This window comes from Schistocerca piceifrons, chromosome 6 (assembly GCF_021461385.2).
Source record: "Schistocerca piceifrons isolate TAMUIC-IGC-003096 chromosome 6, iqSchPice1.1, whole genome shotgun sequence".
Classification (NCBI taxonomy): domain Eukaryota; kingdom Metazoa; phylum Arthropoda; class Insecta; order Orthoptera; family Acrididae; genus Schistocerca; species Schistocerca piceifrons.
In genome coordinates, this window is record NC_060143.1 from 129,408,232 (window position 1) to 129,432,744 (window position 24,513).

Consider the following 24,513-nt stretch of genomic DNA (forward strand, 5'->3'; position numbering starts at 1 on the left):
GGGTGGTACTAACATGTTTCTCAGATATAAATAATTTCAGTTCTTTTGTAAAAATATTTTTATAAACTTACTAAACATAATACATTTCATAACCATTATAGGATCTATATTACTAAATGGTTAAAACCACCTGCCCCAAATGCAGGTTGGCTGCATAACGGCTGCTAGGAACAACAAATATTTAATTTTCGATATGTCACATTATTTGCCAAATTTGAAAAGCTCTGCTCGTTACAAGGTAAAATTTTACATTACTGTGTCAAACCTGTAAGTCAAGTATTAAATTTGGAAACTATATGTGACAAAGCATAAAACACAGTACACAAATTACCCATTGCTATTTTCATGCTGACATTATTATTATTATTATTATTATTATTATTATTGGTGGTGGTGATTTAGGGCACTAAATGGTGAGGTCATCTGCGCCCTTTATGAGAGCATTAGTCACTTGCAACAAGCTTTACACCCAGCTTCAAAACTTTTTTCTCCTTCATACCCCCTACAAAACAATGACAGGAAGAAAGTTAATTACATACTGTACTTTTGCTGTTCACACAGTAAAGCTTCAGTATCAGGGCAGACGTGACATTTTAATTAATTAGTATTTCGCCACTAACTCTTGTTTGCAATACATTTTGCAGACGCATATACCAGTCACTGACTCTGTAAAATTATATTTTATGACACCTAGTTAAGGGATATCAAAAATTGAGATCCGTGAAAAACTAGCTTTTCTTAGAATGGAGCTCAAATTACCCAGACTATACTCATCCATTCTTTGAAGATGTTTGATACATGGAAGTTTAAGTCTTTAAAGAATCAGGGATGAGGGGTTACTGGTTGCTAATATTAAAAAAAAAAAAATGTATCATTTGGGTTTGTCACTCCTCAGTTCTGCTACCCTCATTGCTTGAGATCCAGTTGGACAGAGGTCACAAGTTGTACATAATTTTTGGAACTCACTTTTCAGTATCCATACTGATAAAGTAAGCTAAATGCTTTTTATTTTTTTGCGAAGACAGTATAGTACATCATCTTTTAACAGTGCCAGAAGCAAAATATTTGTACAGTTCTACCATTTCAATACATCACACAAATCTAGTTGCTATAGCTAACAATTTTGTATAATCCGTGCCTTTTGCATGTGTACGCTCTTTCAGAATGCGACGTAGAACCGTAGGTATGGGCACATGAATGCGTGTTCCTAGTGGAGTTCCATTATCATCTATCAGCACCAAATTGTTACTGTCGAATTTAGGCACCAAAGGTGGCTGCTTCTGTTTCACACCAACTATCACGCCTTTCTTCTTTTGTCCTTTGATTGCAACCAGTATCTTGTCACCTGCCAAAAAAGCATAAGAATCATGTTTACTGATTGAACCAAAGTATTGTTTCCATAACACTAATGGAAATTCTTAGATGTAACAACACGTAAAATACGGACATGACAGCCACTCTCTCATAATGGACAGATGTTTGGCACACAGCAACATGTGACAGAAAACAGTATTCACACTAGCTTTGGAGCTCTTGCTCATTTTCTAGCAAAGGTACAAATTGGCACCCAAAGCTGTGTGTGTGTGTGTGTGTGTGTGTGTGTGTGTGTGTGTGTGTGTACTTTTCTATAAAAATAGCAAGAGCTAGAAGGCTTGTGTGAATACTGTTTTCTTTTAAGAGTTTTTGTGCCCATGCATCAGTCCACTGAAACTGTGCTCGCAGTACACTGAGGTGACAAAAGTCATAGGATACCTCTTAATATCATGTCAGACCTCCTCCTGCCCAGTATAGTGCAGTAACTCAACGAAGCATGGACTCAAGTAACTAAGTCCCCTGCACAAATATCGAATCATCCATAACAAAGTATTGCCACTGTAGGTGTTTATCCACGAACTGACCTTTCGAGTATGTCCCATAAATGTTCGATGGGATTCGTGCTGGGAGATCTGGGTAGCCAAATCATTTGCTCACACTGTCCACAATGTCCTTCAAAGCAATCCAAATAGTTGTAACCCAGTGACATAAATAAAAATTCCATCTTTGTTTGAGAATGTGAAGTCAATGAATGGCTGCAAGTAGCCAACCATAACCATTTCTACTCAATGACTCCATTGGACCAGAGACCCAGTCCATTTCATGTAAATACAGCTCACATCATTATGGAGCCACCACCGGCTTGCACGGTGCGTTGGTGACAACTTGGGTCGATGGCTTCGTGGAGTCTGCACCACACACAAACCCTACCATCAACTCTTACCTGCTGAAGTCGGAACTCATCTAACCAGGCCGCAGTCAGTTGTCTAGTGTCCAACTGACATGGTCACAAGCCCAGAAGAGGCACTGCAGGCAAAGTTGTGCTGTTAGCAAAAGAACTCACATTGGCCATCTTCTGCCATAGGCCATTAACACCAAATATCATCACACTGTCCCAATGGATACTCCATCTTACGTACCGCCTTGATTTCTGTGGTTATTTCATGCACTGTTGGTTTGTTAGCATTGACAACTCTATGCAATCACTGCTGCTCTTTGTCGTTAAGTGAAGGCCGGCCACTGTGTTGTTCATGGTGGGAGCGAAAGCCTGAAATTTGGTATTTTCGGTACACTTTTGACACTGTTGATCTTGAAACACAGTATTCCCTAATGATTTATGGAATGGAATGGAATGTCCCACACTTCTAGCTCCAACTATCATTCTGTGTTCAAAGTTATGAATTCCCATCATGTGGCCATAATGAAGTCAGAAACCTTTTCAAATGAATCATCTGAGTACAAATGACAGCTCCACCACTGTACTGTGACAAGGAACCCACATAGCCATCACACTGGCTCCACCAAGGGTGAGCGAGTGACAGCTTTCCTGTACCCGCTGCACTAAGGCATCGGTGGTGTACAGCACACATAGACTTTGAAGGGTGCTGAGTGAGTCTGAGCAGAGGCCACAATTGAAAAGTCTGTGTCGCCAGATGTACTCCGTGGCCTGATACAGGGTGAAGAGCTCTGCTGTTAATACTGAGCAGCGTGCCGGAAACTGATACCTGACCACACGAGTGCCAATGACGAAGGCACACCCAACCCCATGGGCAGTCCAAGAGCCATCCGTGTATACAAAGGTACAATCGCGAAGTTCCATGCGAAGGTCTTGAAACTGAAGACGATAGAGTGAAGCTGGAGCAGTGTCCTAGGAAGTGAATGATGGCCAAGATTAATATGGGCCACTTCACAAAGCCAATGTGGTGAAGGATTCATACCCACTGGGAAAGGTGCAGGTAGTGTGAATTTAAGCCACTGTAGCAAGTGCCGAAAGCTGGCTCCAGGAGGTAACAGAGAAGAGGGACACGCCCCATACTGGCGATCAAAGGAATCATAAAAGAAGGAGGCACAGGATAGGTGGCCACACATGGCAGACAAACTGCATGCATATATGCTGAGGAAAGAGTCACGGAGGTAGGACAGTGGTAATTCAGCAGCTTCAGCATACAGACTCTCAACCTGGCTAGTGTAAATGGTGCCAGAGGCCAAATGGTGGATAGTTTTGAGACAGTGTAAGAGAGATGGATGTGCACAAGCATAAACAAAGTACTCATACTCGAGTTTCGAACGGACAAGGACCTGTACAAATGGAGAAGGGTAGTTCAATCGGCACCCCAGGAAGAGTATCATTGAGGACACAGGACAGTCACGAACCATGTACAGCAGATTGCCAGGTAAGACACATGGGAAGACCAAGACTGTTTCCTATAGAGCATGAGCCCCAGGAATTTCGCAGTTTCAACAAACGGAAGGGCAGCAGGCCTAAGATGTAAAGATGGTGGGAGAAACCAATTGTGTCACCAGAAACTCATACAGATGGTTTTGTCAGTGGAAAAGCAAAAGCCATTGTCGATGCTCCAGGAGTAAAGACGATCAAGACATCGCTGAAGACACTGCTCAGGGAGACAGGCCAGTAGAGACCTGCAATAGATGCTAAAATTGTCAACAAAAAGGGAGCCGGAGATGCCTGGCGGGAGACAGGCCATTATAGGGTTAACGGCAATAGCAAAGAGTACGACACTCAGGACGGAACCCTGAGGCACACCATTTTCATGGATAAAAGTGTCCGAAAACACAGAACCTATGTGCACCTTGAAAACTTGGTCTTTTAAAAATTCCTGAAGGAAACAGGGCAGGCGGCCACGGAATCCCCATGAGTAAAGAGAACAGAGGATACCAGTTCTCCAGCAGGTGCCGTAGGCCTTCTCCAAATCCAAAAACACGGCCACAGTCTGAGATTTCTGCAGAAAACCATTCATGACATGGGTGGTCAAGGTAAAGAGATGGTCAACTGCAGAACACCGTGCTCGAAATCCACACTGCATTCGTTAGTAAATTGCAAGACTCGAGCCACCATACCAGCTGGGCATGAATCATACACTCCATCACCTTGCAAAAGCAGCTGGTGAGAGAGATGGGGTGGTAGCTAGACGGAAGGTTTTTGACCTTACCAGGCTTAGGTTTCGGTATGACAGTGGCTTCACGCCAGCATCTGGGAAACGTGCCCTCTGCCCAGAAGCAGTTGTACATGTTACGCGGAAAGTGCTTGCCCACAAGAGAAAGGTGCTGCAACATCTGAATGTGAATCTGGGACGGAGGATCAGGATGAACTGAGAGCTTGATCTAGCTCCCTCATAGTAAAGGTGGCATTGTAGCACTCCCAATTCTGAGAAGAGAAGGGTACTGCCCAAGCCATCCCCCACTCGTTTCTGATGGAGGATGATAGTGGGAAGAGCTCAAAACTTCTGCAAAATGATGGCCCAAGGTGTTGGAGATAGCAATAGGGTCCACAATGACATCGTATGCTACTGTCACGCTGGAAATTGGCGAATGGGTCTTGGTCCCAGAGATCCAGCTGAAGTTTGCCCGCACGACAGAGGAAGGGGTAGAAATGTTAAAAGAACTAATGAATGAAACCCAGCCAGCTTTTTTGCTATCTCAAAGAATGCAACGACACATTGCACACATCTGTTTATAATGAATGCAGTTCGCCATCACAGGATGGTGGTTAAAAATGCAGAGAGTGCGCCTCCTTGCATGAATTGTGTCGTGGCACGCTTCAGTCCAACAAGGACTGGGACATGGCATGTTAAAGAGGAATGGAATGTTCCGCAGCAGTAAGGATAACATTTGTGAGGTATTCCACCTGGTCATCACAACTGGGGAAATCTTGTTCTTCAAAGGTTGCCAGGAAGGAGTAAAGCCGTCAGGCTGACTTAGTAAGCTGCCATTTGGGTGTGCAGGCAGGGGGGCTGGAGTCAGCAAATGGACAGCACATGGGAAATGGTCGCTTGAGTAGGCATCAGAAAGCACGTAACACTCAAGATGATGGGCAAGCTGGGCAGTGCAGAATGAGAGGTCCAAATGGGAATAGGTGTTCTTGGAGTCTGAAAGGAATATGGGTGCTTCCGTATTAAGGCAGATGAGGCTGAGTTGATTGGAAGGTCAACCAAGAGGGCACCTCACTGACATGTTCTGGAAGAGCCCCAAGGGGCACGGTGTGCAATAGTCACCGAGCACATAAAGGGGTGAGGGAGTCTACCAATAAGCTGGAGAAAGTCTGCCCTGGTGACACTGAATGATAGAGGGATGTAAACGGTATGAAGGGAAAACGTCAAGTGAGGAAGGAAAATGCAGACTGCAACAGCTTGACACCGGAGTCAGGGAGATGGTTTGACTACCAGAGCATCATCCCATATGAGCAGCAGGACTCCCCCATGAGATGGAATCACATCCTCGAGGAGTGAGGGGAAGGTCAGAGCCGTCATAAGGATGCAGTTTTGTTTCCTGGAGGCAGAAAACAAGGAGGTGCTGCAATTCCCAGAGCAGCTATAATTCCTCCTCATTGGATTGTATGCTGTGAATGTTACACTGGAAAAGAGTTATGATGGGGTAGGGGGAAAAAATGGAATTTTGTTACCTCGGCAGCTGCCGAGTGCCTGCCTTCACATCCTCACTGCTACATGCTGCAAAGGCTGGAAGATCCTGTTCCATGAGATCTACAGAGGTGTAAGAAGACACTCTGGGTCAGTCTGCGGATTTCAGGGCAGAAAAACGGTTGGCGGGTCGCACTGGCAAAATTGAGGTTGGCCAGGTGCAGGTCCCACATGGCGACATCGTGGAAGAGGCTCTCAGAGTTGGCGAAGGAGAAACCAGTTTGCCTTTTGCAGATGAAGACTCAAAATGTTTGCTGGTTGGAGAGACATAAAAAGTCTTCACAGGAGCATCCCTTCTGTTCTTTCTGGCATATCATTTGTGTAGCATGTGATTTCGGCACAGGAGGCTAAGATTTGGTGGCTGGAGGAGGAAGAGATGGGGATGCTACCATGACACTGGGTGATTTGGCAACTGCAGTGCTGAATTTGAGGTTGCAAGTCCACTTAGCCATGTCCTCCATGGAGCAAGGCGTAGTGAGAACGGTACTATAAGCGCCCGCTGGTAAAATGCAAGGTTTTCGACTAACGAATAACTTGCGAGGAACAGGTTAAGGCACTTTTTCCTTCTCCTGGATGCTTTGCTCACTGAGATGCATGGGGCATTCTCAGACTGAGGCTGCATGGTCACCATTGCAGCTGATACAGCCGTGGAGAAGGAAATAGACAATCGCACCATTGAGCATCCCTACTACAAGTAACACATTTGGCCATGTTTCGACAGAACATTCGAGTGTAGTTGTAAAGTTGACACTGTTAACAGAGCATCAGGTTTGGAGTGTACGGTCAGACTGTGACGACTTCATGTTGTTGTTGTTGCTGTGGTCTTCAGTCCTGAGACTGGTTTGATGCAGCTCTCCATGCTAATCTATCCTGTGCAAACTCCTTCATCTCCCAGTACCTACTGCAACCTACATCCTTCTGAATCTGCTTAGTGTATTCATTTCTTTGTCTCCCTCTACGATTTTTACCCTCCACGCTGCCCTCCAATGCTAAATTTGTGACCCCTTGAAGGCCTCAGGACATGTCCTACCAACCGATCCCTTCTTCTAGTCAAGTTGTGCCACAAACTTCTCTTCTTCCCAATCCTATTCAGTACCTCCTCATTAGTTATGTGATCTACCCATCTAATCTTCAACATTCTTCTGTAGCACCACATTTCGAAAGCTTCTATTCTCTTCTTGTCCGAACTATTTATCATCCATGTTTCACTTCCATACATGGCTACACTCCATACAAATACTTTCTGACACTTAAATCTATACTCGATGTTAACAAGTTTCTCTTCTTCAGAAACACTTTTCCTTGCCATTGCCAGTCTACATTTTATATCCTCTCTACTTCGACCATCATCAGTTATTTTGCTCCCCAAGTAGCAAAACTCCTTTACTACTTTAAGTGTCTCATTTCCTAATCTAATACCCTCAGCATCACCTGACTTAATTCGACTACATTCCATTATCCTCGTTTTGCTTTTGTTGATGTTCATCTTACACCCTCCTTTCAAGACACTGTCCATTCCGTTCAACTGCTCTTCCAAGTCCTTTGCTGTCTCTGACAGAATTACAATGTCATTGGTGAACCTCAAAGTTTTTATTTCTTCTCCCTGGATTTTAATACCTACTGCAAATTTTTCTTTTGTTTCCTTTACTGCTTGCTCAATATACAGATTGAATAACATCGGGGAGAGGCTACAACCCTGTCTCACTCCCTTCCCAACCACTGCTTCCCTTTAATGTCCCTAGACTCTTATAACTGCCATCTGGTTTCTGTACAAATTGTAAATAGCCTTTCGCTCCCTATATTTTACCCCTGCCACCTTCAGAATTTGAAGGAGAGTATTCCAGTCAAAATTGTCAAAAGCTTTCTGTAAGTCTACACATGCTAGAAATGTAGGTTTGCCTTTCCTTAATTTTTCTTCTAAGATAAGTCGTAAGGTCAGTATTGCCTCACATGTTCCAACATTTCTACGGAATCCAAACTGATCTTCCCCGAGGTCGGCTTCTACCGGTTTTTCCATTCGTCTGTAAATAATTCGCATTAGTACTTTGCAGCTGTGACTTATTAAACTGATAGTTCGGTAATTTTCACATCTGTAAACACTTGCTTTCTTTGGGATTGGAATTATTATATTCTTCTTGAAGTCTGAGGGTATTTCGCCTGTCTCGTACATCTTGCTCACCAGATGGTAGAGTTTTGTCAGGACTGGCTCTCCCAAGGCAGTCAGCAGTTATAATGGAATGTTGTCTATTCCCGGGGCATTGTTTCGACTCAGGTCTTTCAGTGCTCTGTCAAACTGTTCACGCAGTATCGTATCTGCCATTTCATCTTCATCTACATCCTCTTCCATTTCCATAATATTGTCCTCAAGTACATCGCCCTTGTATAGACCCTCTATATACTCCTTCCACATTTCTGCTTTCCCCTCTTTGCTTAGAACTGGGTTTCCATCTGAGCTCTTGATATTCATACAAGTGGCTCTCTTTTCTCGAAAGGTCTAGGCTGTATCTATCTTACCCCTAGTGAGATAAGCCTCTACATTTTTACATTTGTCCTCTAGCCATGCCTGCTTAGCCATTTTGCACTTCCTGTCGATCTCATTTTTGAGACGTTTGTATTCCTTTTTGCCTGCTTCATTCACTGCATTTTTATATTTTCTACTTTCATCAATTAAATTCAATATTTCTTCTGTTACCCAAGGATTTCTACTAGCCCTCATCTTTATACCTACTTGATCCTCTGCTGCCTTCACTACTTCATTCCTCAGAGCTACCCATTCGTCTTCTACTGTATTTCTTTCCCCCGTTCCTGTCAATTGTTCCCTTATGCTGTCCCTGAAACTCTGTACAACCTCTGGTTCAGTCAGTTTGCCCAGGTCCCATCTCCTTAAATTCCCACCTTTTTGCAATTTCTTCAGTTTTAATCTACAGTTCATAACCAATAGATTGTGGTCAGAGTCCACATCTGCCCCTGGAAATGTCCTACAATTTAAAACCTGGTTCCTAAACCTCTGTCTTACCATTATATAATCTATCTGAAACCTTTTAGTATCTCCAGGGTTCTTCCATGTATACAACCTTCTTTTATGATTCTTGAACCAAGTGTTAGCTATGATTAAGTTATGCTCTGTGCAAAATTCTACCAGACGGCTTCCTCTTTCATTTCTTAGCCCCAATCCATATTCACCTACTATGTTTCCTTCTCTCCCTTTTCCTACTGTCGAATTCCAGTCACCCATGACTATTAAATTTTCGTCTCCCTTCACTACCTGAATAATTTCATTTATATCATACATTTCTTCGTCATCTGCAGAGCTAGTTGGCACATAAACTTGTACCACTGTAGTAGGCATGGGCTTTGTGTCTATCTTGGCCACTATAATACGTTCACTACGCTGTTTGTAGTAGCTTACCCGCACTCCTATTTTTTTATTCATTATTAAACCTACTCCTGCATTACCCCTATTTGATTTTGTATTTATAACCTTGTATTCACCTGGCCAGAAGTCTTGTTCCTCCTGCCACCGAACTTCACTAATTCGATGACCTCATAGACTGCTTTAATATCTGATGGAAGCATGATTCTATGAAACGTGAGGAAGAGAGTGCGTGTAAGCACTAAGGTTGCATCAATCTATTTCATCACCCATGTCTGCAATGACACCCTGATCACGAAGGGAAGTTTGGATTTCTCCCTCAGGCACACTATCAAGCAGCCTAGTGTAAATAATAACACCTGAAGAATTCAGCGTTCAATGGGCCTAAACACAAACAGGATAGCCGAGGAGGAGCAAAGCTGCAAGTAATTGTTGGGCCTGAAAGTCAGTATTTGTCTCCAAAAGCAAATTGCAATCACATAAACAAGAGCAGGATTTTACATGGCCTGCCTGCATCAACACCTTTCTTAATAATAATCGGATTAACCCTAGCAAAAGACTGATCTCCTTCAGTACGTGATACATGAGCGACCGGAGTGCAGCTGGGAGATTCTTGGAATCTTTAGCTTCTTTCTGTTTACGTTGTCTGAGATGGTCTCCCCCCCCCCCCCCCCTCCCTCCCTTTTTTTTTAAGTCATCAGTCTTCTGACTGGTTTGATGCAGCCCTCTCCTGTGCCAACCTCTTCATCTCAGAGCAGTATTTGCAACCTACATCCTCAATTCTTTGCTGGATGTATTCCAATCTATGTCTTCCTCTACAGTTTATGCCCTCTACAGCTCCCTCTAGTACCATGGAAGCCATCCCCTGATGTCGTACAGATGTCCTACCATCCTGTCCCTTCTACTTGTCAGTGTTTTCCACATACTCCTTTCCTGTCCAGTTCGTTGCAGAACCCTCCTCATTCCTTACCTTATCAGTCCACCTAATTCTCAACATTTGTCTGTAGCACTACAGGGCTATTACAAATGATTGAAGCGATTTCATAAATTCACTGTAGCTCCATTCATTGACATATGGTCACGACACACTACAGATATGTAGAAAAACTCATAAAGTTTTGTTCGGCTAAAGCCGCACTTCAGGTTTCTGCCGCCAGAGCGCTCGAGAGCGCAGTGAGACAAAATGGCGACAGGAGCTGAGAAAGTGTATGTCGTGCTTGAAATGCTCTCACATCAGTCAGTCATAACAGTGCAACGACACTTCAGGACGAAGTTCAACAAAAATCCACCAACTGATAACTCCATTCGGCGATGGTATGCGCAGTTTAAAGCTTCTGGATGCCTCTGTAAGGGGAAATCAACGGGTCGGCCTGCAGTGAGCGAAGAAACGGTTGAACGCGTGCGGGCTAGTTTCACACGTAGCCCGCGGAAGTCGACGAATAAAGCAAGCAGGGAGCTAAATGTACCACAGCCGACGGTTTGGAAAATCTTACAGAAAAGGCTAAAGCAGAAGCCTTACCGTTTACAATTGCTACAAGCCCTGACACCCGATGACAAAGTCAAACGCTTTGAATTTTCGGCGCGGTTGCAACAGCTCATGGAAGAGGATGCGTTCAGTGCGAAACTTGTTTTCAGTGATGAAGCAACATTTTTTCTTAATGGTGAAGTGAACAGACACAATGTGCGAATATGGGCGGTAGAGAATCCTCACGCATTCGTGCAGCAAATTTGCAATTCACCAAAAGTTTACGTGTTTTGTGCAATCTCTCGGTTTAAACTTTACGGCCCCCTTTTTCTTCTGCGAAAAAAACGTTACAGGACACGTGTATCTGGACATGCTGGAAAATTGGCTCATGCCACAACTGGAGACCGACAGCGCCGACTTCATCTTTCAACAGGAGACTGGAAAACCGATGGATCGGTCGTGGTGGAGATCATGATCAGCAATTCATGTCATGGCCTCCACGCTCTCCCGACTTAACCCCATGCAATTTCTTTCTGTGGGGTTATGTGAAAGATTCAGTGTTTAAACCTCCTCTACCAAGAAACGTGCCAGAACTGCGAGCTCACATCAACGATGCTTTCGAACTCATTGATGGGGACATGCTGCGCCGAGTGTGGGAGGAACTTGATTATCGGCTTGATGTCTGCCGAATCACTAAAGGGGCACATATCGAACATTTGTGAATGCCTAAAAAACCTTTTTGAGTTTTTGTATGTGTGTGCAAAGCATTGTGAAAATATCTCAAATAATAAAGTTATTGTAGAGCTGTGAAATCGCTTCAATAATTTGTAATAACCCTGTACATCTCAAATGCTTCGATTCTGTTCTGTTCTGTTCTGTTCCAGTTTCCCCACAGTCCACATTTCACTATCATACAACACTGTGCTCCAAACGTATTTTTTCAGAAATTTCTTCCTCAAATTAAGACATACGTTGGATACTAGTAGACTTGTCTTGGTCAAGAATTCCCTTTTTGCATGTGCTAGTCTGCTTTTGATGTCCTCTTTTCTCCGTCCATCATTAGTTATTTTGCTGTCTACGTAGTAGAATTCCTGAACTACATCTACTTTGTGACCATCAATCTGATAAGTTTCTCACTGATATCATTACTTTCATGTTTCTTCTGTACTAATTAGACTGTTCATTCCATTCAGATCACATAATTCTTCTTCCCTTTCACTGATACCTTTTCACAATGAATTAAAATTCCACTTTTGAATCTTTCTTGTATTTCCATCCTTGCTTCTTCAATGTACAGATTGAATAGTAGGGGCGAAAGACTACATCCCTGTCTCACACCCTTTTTAATCCAAGCACTTCATTCTTGGTCATCCACTTTATTATTCCCTCTTGGCTCTTGTACATCTTGTATATTGCCCATCTCTCCCTATAGCTTTCCCCTACTTTTCTCAGAATTTCGAACATCTTGAACCATTTTATACTGCTGAACGCTTTTTCCAGCTTGACAAATCCTATGAAGATGTCTTCATTTTTATTTAGTCATGCTTCCATTATTAACTGCAACATCATGATTGCCTCTCTCGTACCTTTACCTTTCGTAAAGCCAAACTGATCGTCATCTAGCACATCCTCAGTTTTCTTTTCCATTCCTCTGTATATTATTGTTGTAAGCAACTTGGATGCATGAGCTATTAAGCTGATTGCGCAACAGTTCTCACACTTGTCAGCTCTTGCAGTCTTCGGAGCTGTGTCGATGATATTTTTCCGAAAATCAGATGGTATGTCGCCAGACTTGTACATTCAACACACTAACGTGAACAGTTGAATAGTCATTCTGTTGCCACTTACTCCAATGATTTTAGAAATTCTGATGGAATGTTATTTATCCCTTCTGCCTTATTTGGTCTTGAGTCCTCCAAAGCTCTCTTGAATTCTGACTCCAATACTGTATTCCCTCTCTCTTCTAAATTGACATCCGATTTGTCTTCCTATCACTTTAGACAAATCTTCCCCCTCATAGAGGCCTTCAATATACCCTTTCAGCCTATCTGCTCTCTCCTCTGCCTTTAATAGTGGAATTCCCACTGCGCTTTTAATGTTACCATCCTTGCTTTTAATTTCACCGAAGGTTATTTTGAATTTCCTGTATGCTGAGTCAGCCCTCCAGAAAATAATTTCTTTTCAATTTGTTCGCATTTTTCATGCAGCCACTTCATGTTACCTTCTCCACACTTCCCATTTATTTCATTCCTCAGTGACTTGTATTTCTGTACTCCTGAATTGCCCTGAACATTTTTGTTCTTTCTTCTTTCATTGATGAACTGAAGTATTTCTTCCGTTATCCATGGTTTCTTCGCAGTTACCTTCTTTGTACCTACATTTTTCTTTACAACTTCTGTGATTGCCCTTTTTAGAGATGTACATTCCTCTTCAACTATACTGCCTACCGAGCTATTCCTTACTGTTGTATCCATATCTTACAGAACTTGAAGTCTGTATCCGCTCCTGGGTACGCCTTACAATCCAGTATCTGATTTCGGAATCTGTCTGACCATGATGTAATTTAACTGAAATCTTCTTGTATCACCTGTCCTTTTCGATGTGTACCTCCTCCTCTTGTGATTCTTGAACAGAGTATTCACTACTCCTAGCTGAAATTTATTACAGAACTCAATCACTTGTTATCTTCTACTCCTTCCCCTACAACTGCATTCCAGTCCCCTATGACAATTACATTTTATCTCACTTTACTTACTGTATTACCCTTTCAATGTACTCATATACTTTCTCTGTCTCTCCATCTTCAGCTTGCAAAGTCGGCATGTATACCTGAACTGTTGTCGTTAGTGTTGGCTTGCTGTCAATTCTGATAAGAAGAACCTTATCACTGAACAGTTCACAGTTCACAGAGTCTCTGCCCTACCTTCCTATTCATAATGAATCCTACTCCCGTTATACGTTTTTCTGCTGCTGTTGATATTACCCTGTACTCATCTGACCAGAAATCCTAGTCATCTTTCCACTTCGTTTCACCTTTCACTTCACTGACCCCTGCTGTATCTAAATTGAGCCTTTGCATTTCCCTTTTCAGATTTTCTAGGTTTCCTAACCCATTCAAGCTTCTGACATCCTGCATCCCCAACTCGTAGAACTTTATCCTTTCATTAGTTATTTGATCTTTTCCTCATGGTCACCTTCCCCTTGGCAGCCCCTCTCAGATATCCAAATTGGGGACTAGCCTGGAACCTTTCGCCAATGGAGAGATCATCATGACACTTTTTCTTTTATAGGCCACATGTCCTGTGAATACACTTTGTGTGTCTTTAATGCAGTAGTTTTCATTGCCTTCTGCATCCCCATGCCTTTGATCATTGCTGTTTCTTCTTCCTTTAGAGACAGTTTTCCAACCAAGGACAAGAGAGTGCCCTGAACCTCTGTCCAACTCCTCTGCCCTCTTTGACAAGGCCACTGGCAGAATGAAAGTGACTTCTTATGCCGGAAGTCTTCATCCGCCAATGCTGATTATTAATCAAAATTTAAGCAGTGGCGGGTTTCGAACCTGGGACCAATGACATTTTGATTACTAATCAAGGACGCTATTCCTAGACCTGATTGGCTCATTGTGAGAAAATCCCCTATGATTGCCAGCATCTCCAATGGCATGCTCCTTTCATCTTTCTGCCGACCCCCCCCCCCCCCCCACCCCCTCCCTCAGAGAATGGCTCACTCACCTCAGATCACATTTCCCGAACTTCTGACAGAGGGACCATTTGAAAATTTGCAAAGGTCACAGCTCACGCAGTCACCCCTTCCTGGGCGTACCCGTCGACCCGGGGATGGGAATTATGCGTTACCCAGTCACCTGTGATGTGTCAGACCCCTGGTCTGGCATTCAGGAGTGCACAGGGAGGAAGAAGAAACAAAGAGGAACATCAAATGCCGAAGAGAAGGAAGGATAGAAACAAACAAAAAAAGAAAAAAACAGTGGAAGGACTGTTCCGATGTCAGGCTACTGGAACTTCAGAACACATTCCCAAAAATATCCCAGACATGTTCCCCAAGAGAAGGAAAAAAGAATAGCAGGAGGATAGACATGCAACATGGAAAGGGAAAATGTGCTGCAATGGCTGGGGTCCTGTGGTAGCTAAGCATACTCACCAAAGAGTGGTGAGCCCCTTGGAGAGAGTTCCCACCTGCGAAATTCAGAAAAGCTGGTGTTGGTGGGAAGGATCCAGATGGTACAGTTTGTGAAGGCAATCATTGAAATGAAGAATGTCATGTTGGGCAGCCTGCTCAGCAACTGGATGGTCCAGCTGTTACTTGATCATTGTGTGTCAGTGGCCATTCATGCAGACAGACAGCTGTTTGGTTGTCATGCCTACATAGAATGCAGCACAGTGGTTGTACCTTAGCTTGCAGATCACATGACTTGTTTCACACGTAGCCCTGCCTTGTGATGTAATAGGCAATGTGAGTGACTGAACTGGAATAGGTGGTGGTGGGAGGATGTATGGGACAGGTCTTGCATCTAGGTCTATTACAGGGATATGAGCCGTGAGGTGAGGGGTTGGGAGCAGTAGTTGTTTACAGATGGACAAGACTACTGTGTAGGTCTGGTTGGTGGCAAAATACCTCTGTGGGAGGGGTGGGAAGGATAGTGGGTAGGACATTCCTCAGTTCAGGGCATGGTGAGAGATAATCGAAACCCTGGCGGAGAATGTGATTCAGTAGCTCCAGTCCGGTGAATGCTCCTCTGTGGCCAGGTGGGACTCTGGAACAAGGTGGGTGACCGAAAAGATAAGACATGGGAGATCTGTTTTTGTACAAGGCTGGGAGGGTGATTACACTCTGTGATGGCCTCATGACATCCTTGGTATATTTCGAGGGGGACCGCTCATCATTGTGGAGTCAACCTCCATGGATATCTCGGCTGTATGTCAGGGACTTCTTGGTACACAGGATGTTTCCATAAAAGTGTGCAAATATGTAACAGGACAGAGAATGCTCCACTGAGCAATTTGACATGGGAACAGGAGTTTGAAGAAGTCCGCTTCAGGAAATATTGAAGTAAACTTGTCTACTATTTTGTCTACCACTACTGTTTTCCAGCTCATTTACAACTAACATGCATACAAATTTACCACATACTGTGCTGTTTATTTAAATGTACATTCTTTAAACGAGTACGAGCCTTATTACTAGAAAGTCATGACCCAAGTTTTGTTTACTTTACTTGTCCATAAGGTGGCTCTGTTGTACTGTATTAACACTGTCCCATGACAGAACTTCCTATGAATCAACGACAGACCCATCCACTACTCAGTGCTATTCAGAGACACACAGTATAATACGATGGAGCAGTACCGGTACCGTTTCGCAGAACTCACTGACATGCACCTTGTGTTTGAGGAAGTACGCTGCAATGTTCTCAAATGGTTCAAATGGCTCTGAGCACTATGGGACTTAACATCTGTGGTCATCAGTCCCCTAGAACTTAGAACTACTTAAACCTAACTAACCTAAGGACATCACACACATCCATGCCCGAGGCAGGATTCGAACCTGCAATGTTCTCACTGCTGAAAGGCTGTACAAGGTACAATTTCCTAACAGGCATCACCCATCACGATGAGTGTTTATTTCTCTCAATCGACTACTGTGGGAGACTGGTTCATTGGAAAGAAGAAACAAGGGACCCGTCAACATGAGGACCACTTGCACATCTGATTTTGAAGAGGTGGTGCTGGATCATGTTGCAGCGGACCCCACAACAAGTACTCTTTGTATTGCACAAGAAGTGGGTGCTGCTCATACTAGTGTGTGGTGAGACTCCATGATCCACGTGTCAATGCAATGCTTGTAACTGACTTTGCACCACAAGTCACACTGTGTCAGTAGTTGCTCCAACAACTTGCTCCAAATTGTGCTGTTTCCTGGTGAGGTTTCACTTGATCATGATAGTATTTTGAACAGCAGGAATAGCCATGTGTGGGATGAGGAAAATTCTCACGCTGTTGTAGAGTCACACCATCAAATACATTTTGCTGTGAATATCTGGGCTGGAACTGTAGGCGACACTCTCATTGGGCCGTATCTTCTACCTGGCCATCTGAATGGTCACCTGTACTTCTGGTTTGTGCACGAGTTCTACCAGAGTTGGAGAACATAACCTTGGCTGTTTGTTAGAGGATGAGGATATAACATAACAGTGCACCACCTCACTTCAGTGTGGTTGTCCGCACCCACCTCAATGCTGTAATTCCTAGTCGCTGGATTGGAAGGGGTGGTCCTACTCCATGGCCTGTGAGGTCATCTGACCTGAATCCCCTTTATTTCGTATTGGGATATATAACGAATCTTTTACTTTGGGATAAATTTATTTTATTTTTTGTTAGATGTTTTCATTAAATAGCTGAATACATTGTAATTAGGAATAATTTAACTAAGCAGAGTAGAGAAGATAAAGTAAAAGAGATGTTCATTGGGCGGACATTGTCATAATGTAACATCATTGCGTTGTTCGGTTCTTAAAACAAGTCGTTTGTGTTCCGTTCTGCTGTTCGGTCGTGCGCGTATCTGAAAAGAATTAATTCGGGGACTAGAATAAACTTTCACATAATAGTTACGATTCGATGTTCCGACAAAAGGGGTTAACATGAGTGTTAATTTGAACTGTGGGCGACAGGACTAGTTTTGACAGATACGTGAAAACGGACGTAACAAAAGTTGTTCGCATATCATCCTTGAATGTGACGTTTTATTTAATTAATGATTGCGTGCTCATTAAAAGCTATTTTCTCATGATTAGGATCAATCCCTCTTCCCTCCTAGATAGTGATCATTCATTAACATTTATGTCATAAGAAAAAGTATTATTAATAAAAGTGATGTTAAATGACAATTACGTGTTATTCCGTTAGTGTGGAACCGACGTAATATCTCTGACATGACATTGATATATAATTTGTGTTAAATACTGAACTGGGATAGGAATTAAAGTGAAAGTGAACATTTGATACTGAGACTATAGAAGCAGAAGTGCTTAAGGTTTCTCTTCTCTAAAATGGCAAAATAGGTATGAACTTTAACTCAATAGTCGACATTATGTATTGCAAAGACATTAGCATTTCATACTTATTTTGACGACGCGCTGTTAAACAAACGTTGAGTCTCTGTATGAGTAATAAAATTAAATCTAAAAACATAATTAATAACGGCGAACTCCACTTTAACAAACTGTATCGCGTGTCGTCATCGGGCAATAACTGCTCAACCCTGGAGACTTGTGTGGTGAAATTAGAAGTCGGGCATACAAAACAAACTTAAAAATCCATTCAAGGTACAGCGGAGTCGGCACAACACGATGTGGGCAGTTATAGATACCTAAAGTCATTTGTGTATAAAACCCCATTGGATACAGAGATGGAATTAACTGCCAGAATTGCAGCTGCCTGTGATGCGATTTGAAACACACCAGGTATATTTGTCAGGGTGCGTCAGAATCTTGTACAACGATGTCATACTTGCATTGAGGTTGATGGCCATCAGTTTCAGCACACTTTATAAGACACAGTACAAATGGTACATTCATTGTGTCAATGATGGTATTCACACTTAACTGTAACTCATGTAGATAAAAAAGTACACAGCAATGTCATTTTATTCCTTTTATCTGCTTAAGCTGGCTTCTCCGACACCAGGATCCCTGTCTCAAATTGTTCGGTGGATCCTCCTCTATGTCTTGTTAAATTTTTGCAGGCTCTTACAGAAACAACCTGTAGAATGGGTGGCAGCTGTCAAAATGGAGGTATTGGTGGTGATTGGTAGTTTTGATATGGATGGAGGTACTGATGTAGCCATCTTTGAGGTGGAGGTCAACATCAAGGAAAGTGGCTTGTTGGGTTGAGAAAGATGAGGTGAAGCAAATAGGGGAGAATGTGTTGAGCTTCTGGAGGAATGTAGCTACGGTGCTCTCAGCCTTAGACCAGATCATGAAGATGTCATCAATGAATCTGAATCAGATGAGGGGTTTGGGATTCTGAGTGGTTAGAAAGGATTACTGTAAATGGCCCATGAATAGGTCGGCATAGAATGGTGCCATGTAGGTGCAAATAGCCATAACCTGGATTTGTTTGTAGGTGATGACTTTAAAGGAGAAGTAATTGTGGGTGAGGATATAGTTGGTCATGGTGACTAGGGAGGAGGTTGTAAGTTTGAAATCTGTTGGGCATTGGGAAAGGTGGTGTTCAATAGTGGTAAGGCCATTAGGGATGTTGGTGTAAAGGGAGGAGGCATCAATAGTGATGAGCAGCGCATCATGTGGTAAAGAAACAGGAACTGTGGACAGTCAGTGAAGGAAATGGTTGGTATTTTTTATATAGGAGGGTAGGTTCTGGGTAATAGGTTGAAGGTGTTGGTCTACAAAAGCAGATATTCTCTCAGTGGGGGCACAGTAACCGGCCACAATGGAGCATCCTGGTTGGGTTTTTGGACTTTAGGAAGCATTTAGAAGGCAGGAATGTGGGAAGTGGTAGTGATGAGGAGAGAGATGGATTCCAGGCAGAGGTTTTGGGATGGGCCTAAGGATTTGAGGAGAGACTGGAGATCCTGCTGGGTTTCTGGAATGGGGTCACTGTGACAGGGTTTGTAGATGGATGAATCTGACACATGGCGAAGTCCTTTTGCCATGTAATCCCTGCAGTTCAAACGACTGTGGTGGAGCCTTTGTCACCAAGAAGAATTATAAGGCTGGGATCAGTTTTTAGGTGGTGGATTGCATGTCTTTCTGTGGATGGCAGGTCAGCTTGCATGTTGAGGGATTTGGGAAATGATAGTGAAACAAGGTTATAGCTTAAGAAACTTGGACAGTTAATTGGGTGGGGACTTGAAGGTAGTGGAGGTGGATAATATTTTGATGTAGAAGTGAACTGAGTGAGGCAGGTTCAACATAGGTCTTTGGTTGGTAGGGTTTACTGGCAGAGCACAATCCCAAATACTATTCTTGCAACATTGCTCAGCTCACAGAATACCCCCCAAATGACCATACCACCAAATTACCCATCTATGGCTGCAACTCCTTCTTCCACAATGACCTCCATCTGTTTACATTCCACCAGTCCTGAACCCTCACTAATACAGTTTTGCAAAACCGTGTCAATCAGGCCCAAATCACCTTGCATTACCTCCTCTCCATCTGTAAAATGCAAGCTAACCATACATCCACAGAAAGAACCACAACCCACCATCTAAAAACTGATCCTGACCTCATAATTCTATCTGCTGACAAAGGCTCCACCACTGTTGTTTTCAATCGCAAGGATTATCTGGCAGAAGGACTCCACTACCTGTATATTCATCCACCTACAAATCATGCCACAGGGACCCCATGCCAGAAACCCAGCAGGATCTCCAGTATCTCCTTAAATCCTGAAGCACATTCCAGAACTCCCTGGAGTAAATTTCTCTCTTCACCCCTACCACTCCCCACACTCTTACCTTCTACATGATTCCTAAAGTCTAAAAACCCAACCACCCAGGATGTTTTCATTGTGGTCAGTTACTGCCCCCCCCCCCCCCCCCCCCCCCCAATTGAGAGAATCTCTGTTCTCGTAGACCAACACCTTCAGCCTATTACCTGCAACCTACCATCTTACATAAAAGATACCAACCATTTTCTCCACAAGCTCTCCACCGTTCCTGTTCCTTTACTACATAGTGTCCTGCATGTCACTATTGATGCGAACTTCCTTCACAGTGACATCCCTAATGCCTATGGCCTTCCCACTATTGAACACTATCTTTCCCAACACCCAACAGATTATAAACCTACAACATACTTCCTAGTCACCATGGCCAACTATATCTTCACCCACAATTACTTCTCCTTTGAAGGCATCACCTACAAACAAATCTGGGTTAAGGCTATGGGCATCCTTATGGCACCTTCCTTTACCAAGCTATTTGTGGGCCATCAACAGGAATCCTTTCTAACCACACAAGATTCCAAACTCCTCACCTGTTTCAGATTCACTTATGACATCCTTTGTGATTTGGCTCAAGGGTGAGAACACCCTATCCACATTCCTCCAGAACCACAAGACCTTCTCCCCCATTCTCTTCACCAGGTCCTTCTCAATCCAACTGTGTTGTGGTGGCTTCATTTCCCTGTTTTCTTCCCCCTCCATTTTCTTGTGCCCAGCTATGTGGGATGAGTTACCCTTAGCTTTCTGTGTGTTATCGCTGGCAGAATGTCTAAAACATGCTGGAGCATGTGAAGTTGGGAAGTCTGGGTATGTGGTAAGAGGGAAACACAGACAATGGTCAGCCCTTCGGGTCCGTGGGCCATTGGCTTTATTTGTGCGGGGACTGACTAGTTAAGAGTGTACCGTTAGTGGCTGCAACAAAGTTTTCACCATGCCTTTAAGTGTGCTTCAGCTGAATTGTCTTCCCTGATGTCCATGCTGTGTGCTTCTGGATGCTGGCATTCTGCATTGAGCTGAAATTATAGAATAACAACCTCTTGATGTAGCAATGGTTGGTATCGCTCATGCTGTGATATATCCATGTCTGTGACTCTCGCTTTATGCATCTAAAAAAATTTTTACCTGTTGTAATTGTTGTTAACCTCAACTGCTCTGTTTGAGTTTGATCCATTAAATGGTTAGTGGCTGCTTGCCATTATAGGTGCTACTTTAAGTTTTACCTTACTGTTACTTGTTTACACCACAAGCTTGCTGACACTTTAAATCTGGTGGCTTTTAAAGCAGTGTTATTTTCCTGTGAGCCATCAGGTCACTTGTTGTCGAACTAGTGTTTAATGAAATTGGGTATTTAGTGTTGTTAATTGCTCATAAGCTCTGGGGTAAAGCTGGTTTATTAAGTGGTTGTTTTTCATGCCTTGGATTAATTATTTAATCTTTTAACATAATTAAGGAAATTTATTGAACTAATGTATGGTGTTCAAACCGTGTTTTAGATCATTCTAAAATCTAAATACCATGGAAGAGAGCCTTACTTGTAAATGATAGTAATTATGTACCACCTCCTAGAGGTAAGCTTCTGTTTCTCACAGAAATTTCAGTTTGGCAAAAACAAGTCTCTGGCTGTGTAGCCTGAGTGACTTACTGACTGTTTTTCGATTTTAAGTAACTTTCTGAGATTAATGATTTCACCCTATTCAATTAAATTATTTTGCAGGAGATAATTATTGTGCTACCATTTTATTGTTTTATGTTGTTATGTGGTGTTTGCTCAGTGCAATTTGATTATTATGGCAGATTTGGAGGTTTTATGCCATAAGGAGTGGGCGAATTACATTTTCTTAACCTATAACTTAGCTCATGTTAGCATCTCTTAGTAGGTCTACTGTTTGAGGTGGCACTTACCTGAGGGGGGGGGGGGGGCAGTTGCTGTTATGCAGCACCATGGTGTTTTTGGCTGCCCGACATTATCCTAGTGGAGATTTTCTAGCAGCATATTTCTTAAGTTTGTTTAGCCTACGCTGTTATTTACAAGCTCTTATCTTAATATTTTTTGCCAAGTATTTTATGTCTCTCCTGAAATAGGTAATATTATCCGATTTATGATTAACATTCAGATTTTCTACATCAGATTATTTCAGCCTGTACTTATTGTGCTCAAATTTGGGAATTTTGAGCTTACTTTCTCTAGTGGTCAATGTTTGAGATGTTTTTCTATTTACTTTGCCATCTCTATGCATGTAAAATAAAATCTTGCTGGATTGTGACTGTTGGCACTTAACTTTCATGGTTGGTCTGTTCTGAAAATTAAATGTTTGGACTTGTGATCTGCTAATTGGTAATCACAGCTAAAGATGTTCCTTTCAAGGCTAGTCTGATTAATACTGAAATTAATTTAAATTTATTTAAGATCCTTATAAGTCATAAGTGGCGATTTGTCCTTAAGGTTTTGGGAGACTAATTTCTTTTAATTATCCCAAGGCCAGACTGTTTTAATTAAGAAATGTCTTACCTTATTATCTTGCAATTTTGTATTTGTTATCGACTTCTTGCTTGTGGCGTGGGGCCTTCGATCAGTAGCTCAAACTGATTATTTGTAAAAAGAAAAGGTCCTGTTGCTCATTCTTTGGCATGGTTAATATTATATTCAGTTTGTTAGTGTAATGTGGTCTGTAAATAAATGTGAACTGTCGAAGGAAAAATGATACGATTATCCGGGTCCATCCTTCAGTGTGTCCTTTTCCTTTCCCACCTTATGTAAAGCGATTTCAACCACAAGCCACCTTCCTCGATGTTGACCTCCACGTCAAAAATAGTTAAATCAGTACCTTCATCCATATCAAACCTACCCACTACCAGCAATACCACCACTTCAACAACTGTCACCCATTCCATACCAAGAAATCCCTTCCACACAGATTAGCCACCCGTGACTGTCACATCCGTATGATCAGCAGTCCCTCTCAAAACATACCAAGGATTTCACTGAGGCCTTCACAGACCATAATAATCCTTCCAACCTGTCCATCCATACACAACCCCTGCTCCCAAGGACTTGCCTCATGGCTCATATCTCTGGAACAGACCTACATGCAAGACGTGTCCCATACATCCTCCCATCATCACCTATTCAAGTCATAAGCATTACCTAACCCATCAAAAGCAGGGCTACCTGTGAAAACAGTCATATGATATACAACCTGAGCCGCAACCACTGTACTGCATTCTATGTGGGCATGACAACCAACAAGCTGTCTGTTCGGATGAATGGCCACTAACAAACTGTGGCCAAGAAACAGTTGGACCACCCAATCACCGAGCATGCTGTATGTTTCCAGAATTAGATTTTCACTCCGCAGTGGAGTGTGCGCTGGTATGAAACTTCCTGGTAGATTAAAACTGTGTGCCGGACCGAGACTCGAACTCGGGACCTTTGCCTTTTGTGGGCAAGTGCTCTACCAACTGAGCTACCCACGCACGACTCACGCCCCGTCCTCACAGCTTTACTTCTGCCAGTACCTCGTCTCCTACCTTCCAAACTTTACAGAAGCTCTCCTGCAAACCTTGCAGAACTAAGCCATGTGTCTGCAGTAACCTTTCTTTCAGGAGTGCTAGTTCTGCAAGCTTCGCAGGAGAGCTTCTGTAAAGTTTGGAAGGTAGGAGACGAGGTACTGGCAGAAGTAAAGCTGTGAGGACGGGGCGTGAGTCGTGCTTAGGTAGCTCAGTTGGTAGAGCACTTGCCCACGAAAGGCAAAGGTCCCGAGTTTGAGTCTCGGTCCGGCACAAAGTTTTAATCTGCCACGAAGTTTCATATCAGCGCACACTCCGCTGCAGAGTGAGAATCTCATTCTGGAAACATCCCCCAGGCTGTGGCTAAGCCATGTTTCCGCAGCATCTTTTCTTTCAGGAGTGCTAGTTCTGCAAGGTTCGCAGGAGAGCTTCTGTAAAGTTTGGAAGGTAGGAGACGAGGTACTGGCAGAAGTAAAGCTGTGAGGATGGGGCGTGAGTCGTGCTTGGGTAGCTCAGCTGGTAGAGCACTTGCCAGCGAAAGGCAAAGGTCCCGAGTTCAAGACTCAGTCCGGCACACAGTTTTAATCTGCCAGGAAGTTTCAACACAATGTTCTTCACTTCAGCGACTGCTTCACAGCCTGTGCTATCTGGATCCTTCTCACCAACACAAGTTTTTCTGAATTTCGCAGGTGGGATATCTCCCAACAATACAGCCTA

The 24,513-nt window shown here is 43.1% G+C and overlaps 1 protein-coding gene across 1 annotated transcript in view; it reads right to left on the minus strand.

The window, feature by feature from the left end:
* Positions 1-952: 952 nt before the first annotated feature.
* The window catches only part of LOC124802655 (39S ribosomal protein L14, mitochondrial), a 35,562-nt gene continuing 12,001 nt past the window's right edge, over positions 953-24,513 (minus strand). The window contains exon 3 of the mRNA XM_047263560.1: positions 953-1,345. Coding sequence (XP_047119516.1) covers positions 1,092-1,345 — 254 coding nt within the window. The 3' untranslated portion in view covers positions 953-1,091. The remainder of the gene's footprint in view (positions 1,346-24,513) is intronic.